General features: G+C 38.8%; 2 protein-coding genes across 3 annotated transcripts; one reads left to right on the forward strand and one right to left on the reverse strand.

Annotated features, from left to right (window-relative positions):
* Nucleotides 1-891: 891 nt before the first annotated feature.
* Nucleotides 892-18,762, reverse strand: LOC131680945 (zinc finger protein 62-like). Its single transcript, XM_058961661.1, has 8 exons — nt 18,679-18,762; nt 17,618-18,598; nt 9,353-10,270; nt 4,311-4,395; nt 2,790-2,893; nt 2,571-2,656; nt 1,262-2,389; nt 892-1,193 (listed from the first exon to the last, which is right to left on the reverse strand). Exons 2-8 carry the CDS (start codon nt 18,594-18,596, stop codon nt 1,101-1,103), a joined length of 3,393 nt encoding a protein of 1,130 aa, XP_058817644.1. The 5' UTR covers nt 18,597-18,598; nt 18,679-18,762; the 3' UTR covers nt 892-1,100.
* On the forward strand, nt 7,386-9,311 carry LOC131685259 (zinc finger protein 391-like). 2 transcript variants are annotated; one of them, XM_058968857.1, is made up of 4 exons: nt 7,386-7,457; nt 7,524-7,719; nt 7,882-8,285; nt 8,344-9,311. In XM_058968857.1, the coding sequence occupies exons 2-4, from the start codon at nt 7,576-7,578 to the stop codon at nt 9,128-9,130; spliced, it is 1,335 nt and encodes a 444-aa protein (XP_058824840.1). In that variant the 5' UTR covers nt 7,386-7,457; nt 7,524-7,575; the 3' UTR covers nt 9,131-9,311. The 2 variants fall into 2 exon arrangements, with proteins under 2 accessions (XP_058824840.1, XP_058824839.1); XM_058968856.1 differs by having other exon boundaries at nt 7,416-7,719.
* Nucleotides 18,763-20,029: the final 1,267 nt, after the last annotated feature.

The following is a 20,029-nucleotide window of genomic DNA, read 5'->3' on the forward strand; positions in this document are numbered from 1 at the left end:
GGGGCTATCCCTAGTTTAAATCCGACTGAGCGGTAGTGAAGTCGGACAGCATGAGAAAAAATCGATGTGGCGTAGCCACATTAGGCATTAACAATGTTTTATTTAGTAACAATAGGATTGTATTTATCGACAAAAATTAAATTATTGTCACTGCCTAATGTGGCTACGCCACATCGTTTCAATTGGGTGCTGTCCGACTTCGCTGCCGCTTAGTCGGACTTAAACTAGGGATAGCCCCTATGTATGAGTATACCGGGCAAACAAGTGGATCACAGGTTCGCTTGCGTTTCTGATGACAAGTACAAGGAAGGTTCGCCCAGCGGATCCACAGCGGCTTTGCGCCGCTTCGGATCCTTGGACTCTGCTATGCGGCCTAGCCGCATTAAACTAGCTTCGCCAAAAACTTTACTTTCGGGAGCACAATAACCCTATGTGCAAGGTTAGTAGGTAAAACTTATTTTAGTCTCATTAAGGTTGCACAGAGAATGCGCAAAATTCGCAAACGAAAAAAGCAGTTTTTTCCACACCGTATGTCAGATCTTCATAAAAATCAATCAGCAGTACTGTAACAACATTCTACATACGCTGATTGATTTTTATGAAGATCTGACATACGGTGTGGAAAAAAAAACTGCTTTTTTCGTTTGCGAATTTTGCGCATTCTCTGTGCAACCTTAATGAATTATTAAAAATTTTCGCTTTCCACCTATTTTTTATGAATCTACAACACTAAACTAGCATATTCACGAAAGAAAAACATGTTTTCCACTTACAGGGGGAAAAGTAGCTAAAGTAAACAATTACCGCCTTTAGAAGTACAACATTTGGTTTGACAGTTTGGAGGGATTTCTGGCACTAAACCCTGACTCCCAACAGTAAACTAGCGTTGGTTGACTTATTTTGGCGTAGCTTTTAGCGTACATTTATGAAAAATGGGTTAAGACCTGTTAAATAAAAAAGGATAGTTTCCCTTTAATTCCACCAGGTGGTATTTATCGAAATGAACATATACGTATTTTCGCCTTAGACTACCACGTTCTTAGAAAAAGCCAAGCGAAGTTCGATTCATTATCGTTTACTAATAGAACACTAATGCACAATCAAGGAACAATTGTAGATTTTATTGATTCGGATTGGTTCGCCACGGCAGCTGTTACATTCACCAACTTGTCACATCCCTCAACAGGATTTCCCTACAAAACGAGGATTATATCAAACAGTAATTTCTGCAATTTTCAATCAATCCCCTTCCCTTGCTTACCATGACATTCTTTTTACCCCTTCGCTGATGGTGTCGTTTGCAATGCTGCGATAGCGAGCTGCTTCGTATGAAGGTCTTACCACAAATGTCACACTTGTAGGGTCGTTGTGCCGGATGGCTACGTTTATGCTGAGACAACTCTCCTATTCTAAGAAAACACTTGCCGCAAACTTCACACCGGTACGTTCGTTCATCGGTATGTGACAACCTGTGCTGTTCCATGTCTTCGATTTCACTGAACCGTCTGCCGCAAATGTTACACTTGGGTTTTAGCTCGCCAGTGTGAATTAATCTGTGTTCATTTAGGTGACCGCTTTCGATGAAATCTTTGCCGCAGATATCGCACTTGTGCGGACGTTCACCGGTGTGAATGCGTCTATGTTTCGTCAGATGACTGCTCTGAGTGAATCCTTTGTCACACACTGTACAGTTGTACGGTCGCTCGCCGGTGTGAGTACGCTTGTGTTTCAACATGTTACTAATTCCGGAAAAAGTTTTATCACAAAACTCGCACTTGTGCGGTCGTTTGTCAGTATGTACGCGAACATGCCGTGTCAGATCACTCTTGGTAACAAACTCTTTGCCACAGATATCACACGAGTGAGGCCGCTCACCGGTATGAATGCGCATGTGATAAGTAAAATGACTATTGCTGATAAAACCCTTTCCGCACATGTTACATTTGAAGGGCCGTTCGCCAGTGTGACATCGTTTATGAATTTTTAGATGACTGCTCCTGGTGTATGTTTTGCCACAAATGTCACAGGTGCGCTTTTGCTCGGAAGCCAAAACTGTGGCAGGGACGATTGTTTTACTCGGTTCGTCACCAGCAAATAAATGTTGGTAAACCATGGGAGGGTCCAGATTTAAATCATCGGGGATAGATTCTGTTGGAAGATTGTCCACATTTGAGCGTTCTTCTTTTACTTCCGTTACGACAGTATTTTTTTCTCGTTCATTGGCACTTGGTAGCACAACAGACTTTGTTTCCCGAGAATCTTGCTCACTTTTCACGTTTTGCAGAAAAAAGTCTGCTTTAAGACAGCGTTCCCTAAACCGAACTGCTTCGGACAAATCTTGTAAACATTTCCGGCAGACATTTTTTGAAAAAACGTCCTCTGCTCTTATCTGTAATAGATTTAATTGTAACTTGTTTATTCCATTACATACTATCTATAAGTTTCTTAAATAAATTTCATTAAGTGTACTAATCCTTCAATATTATTAACAAAAGAAGCTAAATATTAAATAAATTAAAATTTAAAATTAAATTACATAAAATAAAATTTTTTGGAATGGTGGTACTCACCGCAACGCCAGCACAGCTCGCTATCAAGTCGGAAATCTTGCTATCGAATTCATGAAGAACAGTAAATACGAAGAACATTTCGTTATCTTCACCAAGACAACACCGACAGCAGTCCGGCATCAATAGCCGAATGGACATGTTTTAAACAGAAATAAATATTCTATTCAAATCTGTAGGTACTAAGTATCATAAAATTAAAAGAGACTTAAAACTACAAACCAGGCGAAAAGACAACAATTTTGGTTCGCTGTTTCGTGCTTAGACTGAACTTCCTGGGCGACCGGACTGGAATCAAAACTAGTCGAATGTAAACAAATTTAATTCTGTAGTGTCAAACTGACGCCCAGGCGGCGAATCGTTACGGGGTTGAGCAGGAGAAACGTTGCCAGAAAATCATTATTTCACAGATCCACTGAAATTAAAATGTCTTTTGTATACCCGAATAGAAATGTACTGTAACAAAACGATTTTCACTGTGACAGTACAATAATTTTACAATAATTTACAGTAAGTTCTAATGTTATGTGACAATGAAAAAATAATAAACTTTAACGTATTTACGGTAAATTGCAATGTAAAAACGACTTGTACAGTGAAAAAGGGGGGTGGTTAAGCATCTTAACATTAAAAAAAATTGATTTTTCTCCATGCATTTTTTTCTAGAAAACAGTAAAATTTAATGTGAATTTACTGTGTCAGTTTTTTGCTGAACAGTAAAATTGATTGTTGCATGAAATTATATTGTAAGTCTACTGCGAGAACACTGCGACGAACAATGTTGAAACAGTAATAACTATAATATTTACTGTATTATGGTTGTTTGTAGGGTAAATGCTATTGTAAAATTCTATTCGGGTATTGTTTTAGAAAACTTCCGCACGCAGAAAAAATATTTGTAATTTCTATAAAAATATGGATTACCATTTCCCGGAATGCCATTTCCCGGAAAACCATTTCCCGGAATATCATTTCCCGGAATGTCCCATTTCCCGGTTCCCTTCAAAGCTTGTCTTTGTTCGTTGATCATGTTAGTGAATTTAAAAAAAAACTAATTCTCATGCATATGTAAGTTTATTTGATATCATTATCAATCAATCGAAGGTCCAGAAAATAGCTTATGCTAAAAAGAAGGCGATATCAAAGAAGGTCGTAATTTAATTTAAAATTAATAGTATTTCAAAAATATACTACGAAAATTTTAAAGAAGACAAATCCATTTCATTGTATTTGAATCAATGAAATTCTAAAATTATTTCCATTGATTTGCTCTTGTTCCAAAGAAGGCTAATTCACGTAGAAATTTTCAATACGAAGTGAAATTTAAAATAACTGAAGGCGTTTTCAATGCACTGTTACCAGTGACACTTCCAATAAATTATAAAGTATTATACAATTATAATGTTTTGGTAGAATTATAAGCAACATTATAATTTTATACACTTTATAAGCAAATATGCGTTCAGAATTTTCGAACTGGTTTTCCAAATTATTCTCAGTGTGCGGTGAATTTATTAGTTGTCATTTTTTATTGTTGACATTAGGCGAAAAATAAAAATCTAAAACATAATTTTCGCTGCACAAAACCTCAACTTGTGCCACAATGGAATCCGGTACCAATTTTATCACCTAGACCGTATAAGTACTACCTTTCGAGCAAACAGGTAAGGGTAGGCCAGCATTAATTCTAATTCTCCAACTATTTACTATTTTTCACTCTTCTAGAATGTTAAACAGACATACCGTGGGTCACGAAGGAGACTTCCTTCAGGAAGGTAAGCACTTGGTTTGTTAACTTCGACCGGCAGGTATTTCTGTGGAACTGTTACTGTAAACAAATATTAGTGAGAATAAAATCAAAAAAATTCCAAGAGTATTTTCAGAGAAACTTCATATAGATTAAAATAACATTCTACAAAAAATTTCAAAGAAGAATGCATATTTATAAGAAGGCAGCATTTCAGACAGATACATTCACAATCTATACAATTTCAAAGGTTTCAGGAATATTATTGACTAAAATTTTAGGAAATGTTTATATTTTTTCGTTACCTAATCTTCGTGAAAATCAATCAACGTATTCAGGGCATTTTTAGAGTACTAGTGATTGATTATCATATGGGGTTTTCGATTGATTGACACCGGCGTAGTGGAGTGCACTGAAACTGCACCGTCTTTGCACTTTCTAGCAGAGGTGCAGAAAACTGGGTATGTTCCATTGGCACTTCTGCTAGAAAGTGCAAAACCAGTGCAAACCACTACACCGGTGTCAATCAATCGAAAATCACAATAAAATCGTTGCCAACGTTGTGGAAAACACTGCCTTTTCAATTTCAAAGATGGTCGCATTTCGAGGCGTTCTAAATTGATCGTTACGAATTTACATTATTCTAGAGTACGGTATAAGCATATTTTTCTTTGTGTAATAAGGAGATGAATCAAGATCCCAAAAATGGGATTCATAGTACGACTTATGTAGCACAAAAATATTAATTTTAAGCAATTTGTTCAGCATTTTCCCGCTAGTACGTTTTTTAATCCGGGCCCGAAATCTATCTCCTGTAATGTTTGACCAAATACAAAGACAAATATTGTGTCAAAGCTAAAGTTTTTTCGATTCCTTTGAACGATAGCAAGTGGCTTACATTGGATTTTTTTCGATATTTAAATTTTGCACAAAACACTGAAAATATCCATTAAAATCCATCCATTTATAGAATATCTATCCGTCTTTCAATTTCATTGCATTCGTTTCTCTTGGTCTTAAATTAGCCATAGCCAAGAAAATCGATACAGACATCATTTATTAACTAAAATCCTTCGTACGTCGCTGGAGAAAATAATTTAGAATATGCTGTGAAGTTCGTGGTTTGAAGTGGATTTGAAAAAAGGCCATTGAAGTTTTTAGTACATTTGGAGTTTACCTAAAAACGATAGGACAGAATTGATAATATATACAATGAGGTATTCTGTTCGCCTTCCATTTTCTGTTATATCATTTTATTTCAATAACAAAATTTCCAAATCTTAAAAATTCTACAATGGTGTATTATGCTTTTCACCGCAGATTACCACGCAACGGAATCGATTCAAAATAGTAAAAGAATTGAAAATATACCATTTGAACTGAATCCGCAAAATTTGGAACAAATATCAGGCAAAATATAGGGCCTGTTATTCAGGAATTAGACGGTCATATTCACAGCTTCACTACCTGCGGTGGGAAAATTGGAAAGTATTTGTTACTATTTTGGTACCCATTTCATTCATTGATATCCCATCCATTGGGGTGCTTTTTATTCCCCACTCGATTTTTTAAATCCTAACGACCTGTTCAGGGTATCATCCAAACAATATGTGGAGTCGTTGCACTATGTGGGTTACAGTTCGCGTATATTTTTTTTATTAGGGATTGCTGTTCAAAAAACTAGACGTGCTGTGCCCTATACTGTATATGCCCTGGATTTGATGCAATTCTTATTATAATTAAGACATAACACATCGTAGAGATAATGTTCGCTTATATTAATTTGTATTGGAATATATTGCTCAACTTGGCCTTTTCATTTTGGTTCAACAGACATTGTTAACCGGGACAGCAGCCATCATGATCTGGTACTTTTGCAATCCGCTAGCAGCTTGCATTCTCATGTTTTATCTGCAAACTATGGTAGGCTATTACTAAAAGAGGCGTTAAACTCTGCTGGTCAATCTTCCATGTACCGCAGTAGATTCGTCAATGTAAGGCACTGCAGAAAAGACATCACAGGACAGCACGCATGTTGATTCACCACGAACTTGGCTCTGAAGTTGCCGAGAGCTTTAATTATATACCTATATTATAATATATAGGACACCATAGGTGTTTTTCTGGCCCATCTATCTTCCATATTTCACTGTAGACACTTTTACGATTTTCGATTGATTGACACCGGTGTAGTGGAGTGCACTGGAACTACACCATTTTTGCACTTTCTAGCAGAAGTGCAGAAAACTGGGTATGTTCCATTGACACTTCTGCTAGAAAGTGCAATACCAGTGCATTGCTCTACACCGGTGTCAATCAATCGATAATCCCATTTGTTCCCGGCATCTAGGCCTACGTTGATTATTCTGGTTGCATTTGAAAACTGGAAAATCCAACCAGCGATAATCGCATTTTCTCTGGTTCTAAATAATGAAATCACGTTGGAAGTAGTGTATTCGTACAATGATGCGAGAAAAACAGCTTTCAAATTTCGGGGTTGTATTTAAACATTTCTCGATAAACATATGATTACGGCGTAAAAGGGAACTGTCAAAATTCTCTTTGAAGCAAAATTCCGATCAAACCGTTACAGGCCGAACACAATTCACAGCACTAATTGCAAGAAAAAACTTCTTTTTTGTTTACTACCAACATCTGTGACCGTTTGTCCGGCGCCAAAATCATCGTCACAACGCAACGCAACATCTGTGACAGTTTGTCCGAAATTTTCATTCAATCTGAATTTTGACATTTGGCTTTTACGCCGTAATCATATGTTTATCGAGGAATGTTTAAATACATTTACGGCCAATTTCTTCACTGGATGAAAACCGGTTTTCGCTGAAAACCAGTTTTCAGGTTGCTGGTGACCAATTAGCCGAAAACCGGTTTTCAACGAGAACCGGTCTTCATCCAAGTAAAGAAAGTGGACGTTACAAACTCGAATTTTCAAAGCGGTTTTTCTCGATTCGATGTCAGTGCGGCTTAAGCCCTTTGGTCGGTTAACGATCGAGTTTTCTGGCAAAGCTCTTTACAGATTTCGCCACCTGGGCACTAGATTGATGCTTCAGAATGAGCTTTGTTTACTTTCGACCAGTCAAGCCGAAAAAAAACAATATTCCGGTTCACTTATTCTAGATTTTGTAATAATTATTATATATTATAACAATTATTGTAATTTATTAATTATACGACGGCTTGTAAATTAGACATCACATCAGGTCAAGGATTTGTCCGTTTGTTCAAAATTTATTTACCGGGATGGAGATGACATCTGTTATGGCTATGCTCAAACGCTGTCGGTGCTGTTTGTTGGAAGAAAGCGACATGTTCTATGTGTTTGAGATCTTGCACGGATTTGACCGGACCATATCCGAGTTAATTGCAAGCTGCAGTGGGATAGCGGTAAGTGTTAGGTCTATTCCGCAGAATGAAATTGCTTCGGAGCAAACGGGAGGCAAGCAGTACTTTTTAATTTGTAATTTACTAATCGGAACAAATCTATTATGTTTATTACGTACAACTGATCGTTCAAATAATCTAATGATTGCAAACTTTTTTGCGTAGATTGCCGAGAATGATTTCTTCTCAAAGAACATTTGTGGTCAGTGTCTTAACGATTTAACCAGTGCTGTTCGTTTCCGGAATCGCTGTCTCCAAACGGAAACTATTCTAAAAAATACTAAGCTTGAAGGCTCTGTGGGACATGTGTTAACCGAGAGTGCCTCTCACAATCGTATAATAAAATCCGAGGCGCAGAAAGATCCGAACGGACATGCATTCGATCAACAGAAAATTATCCCGATCGACCATGTGCCTTGCGATCACAGTCGTGTTAAACAGGAAATGGCCATACAATGTTTACATGAACGGGAGGAATTAAAGAACATGGATACGGTTGATCTGAATAGGATAAAGACTGAAAGTGTACCAGACGATCAGGCATCGACAGATTTGTCTTCATCAAAGAGGTAGGAACTATTTTTCTATCGAAAGTAATTGTTGGTTACTTTGTGTAATTTTCAACAGCGATCCAGCTGCAATAGTTCATCAAGTTCCTGTTACGATTATTCAAAATCAAGAAGTACTGCCTCTCGCAGTGACGATAGAAGAGGAGGAAGAACCGGTGGACGTCAGTGCCGACCGTCCGCATAAATGTGATGTATGTGGTAAAGGTTTCCAAAAGTCGAACAATCTTACGCAGCACAAGCGCATTCACACTGGCGAGCGGCCGCATATTTGCGAAATATGTGGCAAAGGATTTATTGAGAATGTTCATCTCAAACGGCACAAGCGTTCGCATACCAGAGAACGGCGTCACGAATGTGACGTTTGCGGTAAAATGTTTATTGAAGGTAATCATCTATCACAACACCGTCAACGCCACTTCGGAGACCGACCTTACCGGTGCCATGTATGTGGTAAGGGTTACGTCGCGAATAGTCACCTAACGCAGCATATGCGGGTTCACACGCACGAGCGACCGCACAAGTGTGAAATCTGTGCCAAGGATTTTCTTACCAGTAGCCACTTGACGCAGCACAAGTTGGTGCATTTCGGGGACAGGTCACACCGGTGCGATGTCTGCGGGAAAGATTTTCTGAAAACCAACGATTTAACGAAACACAAGCGTATTCATTCGGTGGATAAGCCACACACGTGCGAGGTTTGCGGTAAAGGATTCAACGAGAACAGTAACCTCATACAGCACAGGCGTATCCATACTGGTGAGCGACCTCACAAGTGCGATCTGTGTGGCAAGGGGTTCATTCGAAGCAATCACTTGTCGCAGCACATACTGACGCATCATAAGTAAGTAACTGCTTAGTGTTGTTATGTTTGGATTAGTGTAACTAATGAGGGGATTGGGAAGTCGTCGGTTCGACTTTGCACCTATAAAATTCTCGAATTGCGTTTGAGAAAGTGCTGATCTCGGAAATGATTTTGAATTAAGTTTAATGTGCGCCGAGAAATAATAATAAATAATATCAGATACATGTTGTTAGTTTACAGTTTATTAAATAGAATACAAGAGATTAGTCAATCGGAATAGAACTGTCGTTTCCAACACGTTCCGCTGCATCGGAATGATTGTTCAGCTGGTGCTGGCGAAGAGGAGCTTTATCCCGGAACGCTTTTCCACAGATACTACATTCGTACGGTCGCTCGTCCGTGTGTGTAAGTTTGTGCCGCATGAGATGGCTATTTCGAATGTAATCTTTACCGCAAACATCACACCGGAAGGGTCGCTCTCCGGTATGAATGCGTTCATGTCGTGTTAGATGACTAGCGGCAGGGAAACCCTGACCACAAATCTCACACCGGTACGCTTGCTCGCCAGTGTGGATGGCCCGGTGTACCACCATGTGGATTTTCTGGTTAAACGATTTGTCACAGATATCGCACTTGTGTGGCCGTTCGCCAGTGTGTATTAGTTGATGCCGAACCAACTGGTTTGCCTTTAAACATCCCTTACCGCAGATTTCGCATTTGTATGGTTGGTCTTGGCTGTGGACGAACATGTGCTGCCGAAGGCAGGTGGTATTAACGAACCCTTTGCCGCAGGTAGTGCACTTGAATGGACGGTTGTTAGCATGGATACGCATGTGATGAGGTATCAATTCGCCACTGTCTGGGAATTCTTTGCCACAAATGCTGCATCTGTAGGGTCGTTCACCAGTGTGCACACGTGAATGTCGCTTCAGAATTTGCTTGAGGAAGAATTCTTTGCCACAGATGTCACACCGGTACGGTCGTTCGCCCGTGTGGTTCCGCAAGTGCTGTTGAAGGAGGTAATTTGTTGGGTATCCCTTGCCACAGATGTCGCACTTGTGTGTGAGTTTGACTTCTGGTAGGCGATTTTGTTGTTGTTCAACCACACACGCTGTTGTACTTTTTGTTTCGACGATTTCCATGTTATGTGTAAGAATGTAAATCTGTAATTGTAATTTATTAGCTTACGATACTTTTTTGGTTACATTTGTAAACCTTATGTCAGGTCATGGACGAATGTTAAAATCCAATATAAATTCTTCAAAAGGGCTAAAGAGATCTTTGTAAACAAAAATACACATGAACACCTTTACTCTTGGTAGAAACAATTTCAAAATGTTTTCTGGGTTCTTCTCAGAGATGCCAGATACTTTTTTCAAGTGTCTGCAAATAATAATTTTTAAAGTCTGGGAAGTACCAAAAATGTCTAAAATAGATAAAGCTGTAATTTGAAACTAGTGTAACCAAAAGCCTTTATTTTCAAAAATCTGTAAATATCTGCAACCAAACTAAAAAAACTGCAAATATCTGCAACCAAATTAAAAAAATCTGCGAATATCTGCGTCATCGAAAAAATCTGAAACTGAAATCAAAAGTGCGAATTTGCAGACATGTCTGCATATCTGGCATCTCTGGTTCTTCTTCTTTTTGATTAATGTGGTTTTTGTTTGAGGCGAAACTGAGTCAGTTCCTAACCCCAACTGCTGTCAAAATGTATGAACTGACAGCAGTTGGGGTTAGAACCTGACTCAGTTTCAGGTTCAAGCGAAATCGCCATCACGGCTTACATATACTAGGCTAGCTCGTTAAAGTGTAAACATTTGACGAGAGCGCGTCATAGAAATCGTCGGCGAAAACAATTACATGAAATTCATATATTGTTTGCTGCTAACGAATGATCCGCACCTGGTAAATCAGAAGGAAGCTATGCGGATGTCCAAAACCTTTGCAATGATCAGAAAATTACGGTGGGATATGTTTTCTATGGCATGCATCCAATTTCTCGATTTACGCTAATAATCCCATAGATGCACTGATTATCCACTGTGTCTAGTGTAATTATCGCGTAATTTACGTCAAAAATCCATTGCACACTATTTTTTCCACCGTAAGAGCTCAAATATTGTCAATTAACAACTTTCGAGAAATCCGTTTGTTTATCTCAACGATTTCTCTGACGTCACCGAAAACTGTCAATTCGCGGAATAGCAAGCCTCTTTTCTGTGAGCCGTGATCGCCATAAGCTGTCATATAGCTCGTAAGGGCCAGTTGCGTCGACTATATGCCCTGCAGTACTTTTGCTTTTAGCATTACAAATTGAGCACAGCTCTTTTACAAAAATCTACTATTGAATAGAAATTTTCTTCCAGAGCTTTGGTATTTTTCTCACTCATCACATGTTTAAACATTTCCGTCATGTTTCCATAACATCCGTCGAATTCATATTCATATTTAGCGCAGTTTAGTATTAAGTGCTCTGCATTTCGTTTTCATCACATAAACCACAGTTTGGATTTTCGACAATCCTCATTTTGTGCGACCAATAATTTGCATAATTTTGGCTACAGACACTTTTCCCAGCCAAAAAGCAAATTGCTGGCAATTAGGGGGCTATTTTAAATGCAACATTTGAGCGATTTGCCGCCGTCATTTTTTTGCCGCTCTATCCACCTTTAAATCGCCCACGGAACCAGGGGTAGGCTGTGGTTGTCAAATCACCAGGCATTGCATTTATCGGTCATATGAGTAAATGCGCCCGGATAGTTGGCTACTGTGACAATAAAAACTCACATTTTCACACGAAAAGTTATTGGCACTCACACAGCTTCTCCGGATAAATACAACGTGTTATTTCTCCGGATAAATAAAACAGCCGGAGAATGAGTGAATGAGTTTATCACGGTATCCTTTTTGCATTCCCTGCTTTGCTGTCGTTATTCCAAAATACGATAAAAAAGTCTATCATACTTCTCTGCCGCTTTTTTTGTAATTAAGTGCATTTTTTTAAGTTTTTATTGATTTTCACGAAATTAAAATTTTATCACCTTCTCCGGTGAGAAGGAAAAAGTCAAATAAATTTTATCCGGAAAATCATTCTCACGCTATTTGTGGAGACGGAGAATTTTGCGACTCATCTTATCTCGGAAAAGTTGGACTTCGGATAAGCTACTTCTCGCGTTAGTGAGAAAGAATTGCAATCCCTGCAAATCACATATATTTTGCGCGTACCCAACATCTCGCTTCGGTTCAGCACTTTGGACCCCGTATTTTGGTTACTTTACCCCAAAAAGATAATATAGGGTAAGCGGTCTCACATGTCTCGTGTACTAATCGTTGACATATTTGTAAAAGGTATTATTTATTGCTGTTTAACCGTGATAATCAGGTCTGGTCCAGCTGATGTTGGGTACGAAATAATTGCTAGACAGCGTCCCCCTGCACGGAACGCGCCATTTAATCGCCCTTAATTGCCTAATATGAAAATTACAAATAATACTTATTTTCGGATTCAATATCTGCTCACATAAACTTATCAGTATACTAGGTAATCACCACCAGACTATAGGAAGAATCAATGGTGAAATTGGTATTGCACACCAAAACTTACCACAATCTGACTTTCATTAATGTGGTTTTCGTTTGAGGCGAAACTGAGTCAGTTCCTAACCCCAACTGCTGTCAAAATGTATGAACTGACAGCGGTTGGGGTTAGAACCTGACTCATGTGGTTTTCGTTTGAGGCGAAACTGAGTCAGTTCCTAACCCCAACTGCTGTCAAAATGTATGAACTGACAGCGGTTGGGGTTAGAACCTGACTCAGTTTCAGGTTCAAGCGAAATCGCCATCAGTTTCAGGTTCAAGCGAAATCGCCATAAGACTTTAGGTCAGAGATCCTGTTCCACTACACTTCCACACGATTGCACAATTTCCCACATTCGTTGGCTAAATGAAGTGCACTAGACAAATAAAATACAAGCGAAAACACGCCTATTGTTCAAAAAAACAATTTTAAGTTTAAGTCAAACATTAACCGCCATGCTTAAAAAACGCAAAAAATAACCAAGAGACTTTTCTACGGCTCATGTACGTACACGTCACTTGACACAAATACTACATCACTAGCTGGTAATAATAAACACGACGTCAACATTTCATAAGGCATTATATACAATATGCTCATGTTGAGAAAACTGAGTCTGAAAAATTACCTCGTACTTTATATTCCCATTTATGAACAGGAGCTTGATTGAAGAACCAAACAACTCAATGCCGTGCTAAACTAACCATTTTTGCCGAAGAATATACCAGATTTATTAAAAAAAATGTATTTTGAACGATTTTTGCAGATAAATGTTTTGGTCCCTTTTGAAACATCGCACTTGTTTTGTGCCCTCTCCCATAATCCCTTTTCGGCGATACGTTACACGGAAACGAAAAACTACCTAAAATTGAGTTCCTTTGACTCAATCTCGTGGTATCGTGGGGGAACTTAAAATTAGGTAAACCGTGTTGAAGGTAGTTTCCATTTAACCACGGCAAAAATTACAACTCATTGATAGGTTTTTTATACTCAAATTTAAGTTGAATTTACCTAATTTTGAGTATACCCCAAACAACTCAAAAGTACGTTCCTCCACGGAAGACCTCGACTGAGTCGAATCTCTCGTTTTGTTTTTGACAACACTAATAAGTGCGAAAGCGACGCACAACTCAAAAGTAAGTTAAAAGAACTTATTCTGTAAGTTGTTTTATTTAACCGTGTAGCTTATAGTGTGTGCGGGTGAGCCCTTTTGTTTACAGCAAATGATTATGTGACGTTTATTTTGATCCCTTTCTTGGTGTTGCGATGTTTTTGTTCCCTTTTCAAGTATAGTCTTTTTCATTAGGAAGTGTCCATAAACAAATTTTTCCGTTTTGTTGTTTGGTGTATATGAACCGTTAATTTTTGAGGGGAAGTGAAAGAGAACATAAGCAAAACAAGTTATTTTGCTTATGTGCCTTTTCGATAATCCATTATTTTGCCAACAGTCAGGCTTCAGAGTCGGCTTATTTAAGGCACAGAGAACAGACGTCCATCTTCAGTATTCAACTTGTGTAAAATCTCTAACGGTTTCGAAGGTAGTTGGGATATCCAAACCAGGTGCGCTACTGTCGTTATGTTTTTTTGTGGCTGAGTTCGACAGAATTGACAGCGGTTATTCCTCTACCCAGTCAAACTAGTCCGGAACCGGTTCGGACTTCCAGCATGAATTTCAGCTCAAATGCATCAACCGATAGAGTCGGAATCGGTTGTTTTCTTTGAGCAAGATACCGTACTGAATCCATTCAAGATTTCTAACCGGCTCCGGAATGGATTTGACGGATAGTTGGGATAGGTTGGTGTGGCGGCGCTAGTATTTAGCGTATATTAATTCAAATGTTTACACACGTTTTTTAAATATTTTTGTTCGATCATGGATGTCTGTTCTCTGTGTTTAAGGTATGTATAAAGCTTTGTTAGTGTCCATTTGAAGTATTAACCGGAATTGTTTACGTTTTGTTTATCGGCCCATTTGAAATGTTCTCGTCGAACAAAGACGGCAAAAGCAAATGTGATTATTTTCAACCAGGAAGCTGTAGAATTGTTCGTGAGATCGGGCGACAAGAACTCAAGTCCATTTCAGCCGCCAGAAAATTGTTCCAAGTATTTAAATTGCCTTTAAATCGCCTCACAAATTGCATTTGTTCCTAGGGGCAATTGGGTTATTAAGCTATATATAGTTTTCCGTTCCATTCGATAAATTTTAGGTCCAATATACATAATATAACATCATTTAAAAAAAATCGTTGTAATACGTAAAAACGATTTTTTGTTTTTTAAAATAAATCTTATGTAAACTTGGCAACCATAAATAGCAAAACTGCGGTTGTTTACATCTGGCCTATCAAGACAACACCCAAAATGAATGTTTATGTCAAATTAAAATAACCCTGCGGGAAAACATGTTTTAATTTTTTCTGACAGCGCATCATTTGTCGTGAAATTCGATATGTCAAATGCTTCTGATAGTGTCAAATCCAGACTGTCAACATATTTCTCTATTTTAAATTTTAATATTATTTTCACGTTTCCTGAGTTGGAAAAAAAACATTATTGCAATCACGAAAATCAGCTTTATCGATGTATATAATAAAAAAGATTTTTTTTCTAATTTAATGACCCAATTAGCACGCAGGCGAGTTGAGTCGAACTGTTTAAATCGCCTGACCATGTTCGTCCCCATTTTTTGCCTGGGAAACATTTGCTCGAGTTGGCGCGAAATTCGTCAATACTTGTTTTGATAGAAAATTTTCTCATGTGGTTTTTGTTTGAGGCGAAACTGAGTCAGTTCCTAACCCCAATTGCTGTCAAAATGTATGAACTGACAGCGGTTTGGGTTAGAACCTGACTCATGGCGATTTCGCTTGAACCTGAAACTGAGTCAGGTTCTAACCAGAACCGCTGTCAGTTCATACATTTTGACAGCAGTTGGGGTTAGGAACTGACTCAGTTTCGCCTCAAACAAAAACCACCTGTTTCAGCTTCAAGCGAAATCGCCATAAAATTATCAAAAAAACGAATTCATGCAAAATTGAACGGAATATTAAATTATTTTGAAGTGACGTTCCTCTCGGTCTTTCTTATGAAATTTCAAAGTAGATTTTGCTCGGTGTGGTACATATAATGCTGCGTTTGATGTTGGATCGAATCGACAACTTTGTCGGACGTTGCCCTCAACCGAGTAACGCCTGAAGAAATAAACAAGAACAGTTCTAGTTACTAATCAGCTGATCAGAAACGTCTCATGGATTAAAAAAGCGCTGGTAAGCACATAGAGCATCCCAATTTAATGATACAATATTCCTATTTCATTCCAGGCATTAAAAACCTAATTTCTTCTCGAATTCAAAGAAATGATTGACAATAATGAATGCCACTTTCCCAATACTGCCGTAAAGCAAGAACTGCACTTTGCAGTACATCCCCACACCGAACTAAACATCCTGCCTATTCAAAGCACCTGCTTCGGCTATGCCCTCGATATAAATGAACATTTCGCAGAGCAACACCTAACGCATAACACCATCCAGCTGTATCGATGCGATATTTGCGGCAAGGAATTCAACACACGGAAATGTCTAATACGACACAAACGTATTCACACCGAGGAGCGGCCCTTCAAGTGTGAGGTATGTGGAAAAGGATTTTTCGACAGTAACAGTCTAGCGGATCACATGCGCAGCCACACCGGAGAGCGACCGTACAAATGCAACACCTGTAGTAAAGAATTCAGTAAACTCGCTACCCTCACAGAGCATCAGTTTGTTCACACAGGCGAACGGCCTTTCAAATGTGACATTTGCGGTAAAGCATTCACCTACAGCAGCGCATTGTCCGTACATAAGCGTATTCATATCGTGGATCGACCAAACAAATGTGTTGAGTGTGGGAAGGAATTCCTTACATCATGGGCCCTTAAAGAACACCGGTTCCTTCACACCGGCGGTCAGCCACATCGATGTGATGTTTGCGACAAAGGATTCACAAAAGTCAGCCAGTTGGTTCTTCACAAACGAATACATACCGGAGAGCGACCCTATCGCTGTGATGTTTGCGATGAGTCGTTCATTCAGCAGGGCAAGTTAACATATCACATGCGCAGGAACCACACCGACGAGCGACCGTACAAATGTGTTATCTGCGATGAGGGTTTTATCCAGAAGTATCGACTTTTCAGTCATATGCGCATCCATACCGGCCAAAGATCCCATCCGTGTGAGGTCTGCGATAAAGGGTTCATGTGCAAAACTGATCTCAGTGTTCACATGCGGGTGCATACGGGCGAACGACCATACAGGTGTGAAATTTGTAGCAAAGATTTTTCCAGAAAAGACAATCTGACGCGACATCGACGAATCCATGTTCAGGAACATTCACCGCGTAAGGAAGCTTGCTAAAAGATATGCCTTATATTTTTGTGCAATATTTATTAGCCAAAAACATTATTTATCCAAGCAAATCAAATGAAACTGTGTCTAAAAATATCACTAATTATTCCAACTTTTTTTTCTCGAGGCAGAAACTTCGCTTTTTCAGGTATAGAACGTGTATTTATTAGTTACCTCAATTGTCCAAAAATACTCCTTAATTAACTTTCAAATAAAACACTGCTTAGAATGCGATGACAGATCTACACGGTCAAACCTTTGGTAGACCACACAGGTACAGCGAGATCTTGAATGGTTTCCACACTCAATATTATTCCACTAAACCAAATCGAAAATTTAATATCGACATGAAAATGAAATAGAAGATACTAGTACTCCAAACAAGTATTAATTGACGTCGACGTTATAGTTAAGTTGTATTATGCAACACAGTTCAAGGCAGTGCACTGAGTGCACATTGTGAGATTCGCCTAAATGTAGATAATACCATGACTGTCGGGCGGTTGAAGACAGGCACATCATGAGGACGTACACCCATCAAGCATCGAAGGAAAACGGGCTCACAAAGCAGACTTTTCCCCAACACCGTGCTTCCGCAGATGTTTTTCGAGAGATGTAAGAGTAGTAAACTGTTTGTCACACCTGTCGCACTCATGCCGAACCGTGTGAACCCGCATGTGCTGCTTAATGGTATCGTTCCTCGCAAAGCCTTTACCGCAAATGTCACACTTGAACGGCCGCTCGCCGGTATGAAGTCGCCTGTGAATGGTGAGCGTTCGAAGGTACACGAATCCTTTGCCACAGATTTCGCAATGGTTCGGCCAAATGCCACTGTGAGAGTACATATGTTGTGCGAGTTTTTGCTTTTCCGGTAATCTTTCACCACAAAGGTTACACTCGAAAGGCCGTTCACGGGTATGCGTTCGTTTGTGGCGTAAAAGTTGACTCGAAGTGACGAACCCTTTGCCACAAATGTCACATTTGTGAGGTCGCTCGCCGGTATGAATACGCCGGTGTTGAATCAAAGCACTCCTATCGCAGTAAGCATTGCCGCAAACGTTGCATTTGAATCGTTTGTCACCCGTGTGAATTCGCTCGTGTCGTGTCAGACCTTCTTTAATGGTGAATCGTTTGTCACAAATTTCACATTTGTACGGTCGTTCGCCGGAATGAATTCGTTGGTGTTGACTAAAGATGCTCTTAACCTTAAACTCTTTACCGCATATATCACATTTGTACGGCCGGCCGGTGTGAATAAATTGGTGGTTCCGAAGGTATCTTTGATTTAACAGGTTTTCCCCACAAATATTACACTGAAATCTCTCATGTTCGAGGTGATCTTTCGTATGTTGAACAAGAGCACGGTTCGAGGTGAATGCTTCCCCACAAACGCTACATGTTTGCGTTTGGTCAACCTTAGACCTAATCAGTTCCTCTGGCGTGTTCAATTCTTTGCCACAGACATCGTTGATAGATGATTGTTGTTCGTCTCCCTGTGGCTGTCGTTCCTCGTCATAATCGCGTTTAATATGGACTTCCATTCCTAACAGCCAGTATTAGAAATTAATAGTGAGACTTTCAAGTTAAAAGTTTGTATCATAATGCTTATTAATCGAATCTTACCAGAACACAAATGCCGCAGAGATTACAAGATTCAGATCCAGCTGCTCATCACTTGTTTACGTTGTGTATCGCCATCAAAAGAGATCATAACTACACTGAGCAAAAAGCATCTGAGAATTTCATAAGTCTCGGCATATGAACCAGCCTTAGGACGATGCCATTGAACGCTTTCGAATGTCACAGACAGGCTTATGAATTATTCATTTATCTTTATTCATGCACTCCATAGACGCACAAATAATGTATTTCATAAAACAGTCTTATGATTTCGCTCCAATATATGCGTTTAAGAATTTCATAAGTTATTCTCATGAAACCTATATGAGATCTGTTATTGATTCTATAAAATTATATTTTGTTATAAACGTCTCTTTTGTGAAAAGTTCATAATTGTTTCTTATGAATTCAGTACTGGCTTGGACGGTCAACCAGGAGCTAATAGTTTCAGTCCAGCACTTTTCGGTCACCGCTGTTTGAAACACAAGAAGTGAGATTTTTAGTCAAATTGCAACAAAATTTTTAATAATTGTTTTTTATGTTATTCAATAAATTACTGTGAGCATTAAATCAGTTTACGTGGCTACGATTTTTACAGAAGATATCCGATTATTTGAAATGAAATAAGTTTTGCATATAATTAGTGTCTGGCGCGTATTTTATAATTACCAAAATCATTTGAGAAGTAACATTCATTATCCTTCAGTTGTCAAGTCCAGTTTCCCAGTTGTCTAAGCCCAGTTTGCCAGGAAATATTTACGAAGCGTTGCAAATTTACAAATTTTAATATTTAATGAGAGTTTTCTCTTCAATCTTCTGAAGGGATCTACACTTGGCGGTTCATTTGTCCCGAATGGAGTTCTACAAGATGAGCACACTAATGAACTCATGATGAATGACGTTCATGTTTGACAATTCTCGGTGGTTTGTTTACTTTGTCAGGTGCGTGAGTTCGAGTGCAACTGGTGACCATTTGTTACATTCAAACTCACGTAACTCCCCTTGTAAACAAACCACCGAGAATTGTCAAACAAAGTTCACCCGGCTCATTTTGTGGGGTTATGTCGGTTGATGGAAAACCTAATATCCTCTCAAGATTGTTCTTACTGTTGATTTTTTGTCTACTAAAAACGATCGAGAAATGTCAGCCATGTTCTATTTTTTATGTAAATGCACAATGATATCCATAAATAAAAAACTTATGGCATTCATTCGAACATTGTGATGAATTTCATAAGACTGTTCTATGAAAATCATTATTTCTACTATATTTTCTGCTTATAAATGTGAGCAATTTTCATAAATGGGCACCTATGGCGTTCAATCGGACATTTTCATAAATTTCATAAGACTG

This window comes from Topomyia yanbarensis, chromosome 2, assembly GCF_030247195.1.
Source record: "Topomyia yanbarensis strain Yona2022 chromosome 2, ASM3024719v1, whole genome shotgun sequence".
NCBI lineage: Eukaryota > Metazoa > Arthropoda > Insecta > Diptera > Culicidae > Topomyia > Topomyia yanbarensis.

Excerpts from the sequence above, each read along its gene's own strand:
- LOC131685259 (XM_058968857.1), top strand. The coding sequence starts at position 7,576 with ATGGAGATGACATCTGTTATGGCTATGCTCAAACGCTGTCGGTGCTGT. Across the intron at positions 7,720-7,881 it reads CAAGCTGCAGTGGGATAGCG|ATTGCCGAGAATGATTTCTT; the intron begins GTAAGTGTTAGG and ends TTTTTTGCGTAG. Across the intron at positions 8,286-8,343 it reads GATTTGTCTTCATCAAAGAG|CGATCCAGCTGCAATAGTTC; the intron begins GTAGGAACTATT and ends AATTTTCAACAG.
- LOC131680945 (XM_058961661.1), bottom strand. The coding sequence starts at position 18,596 with ATGGAAGTCCATATTAAACGCGATTATGACGAGGAACGACAGCCACAG. Across the intron at positions 2,894-4,310 it reads AGTCTCCTTCGTGACCCACG|AATTAAATTTGTTTACATTC; the intron begins GTATGTCTGTTT and ends TTGACACTACAG. Across the intron at positions 1,194-1,261 it reads GGGGTAAAAAGAATGTCATG|GGAAATCCTGTTGAGGGATG; the intron begins GTAAGCAAGGGA and ends CTCGTTTTGTAG.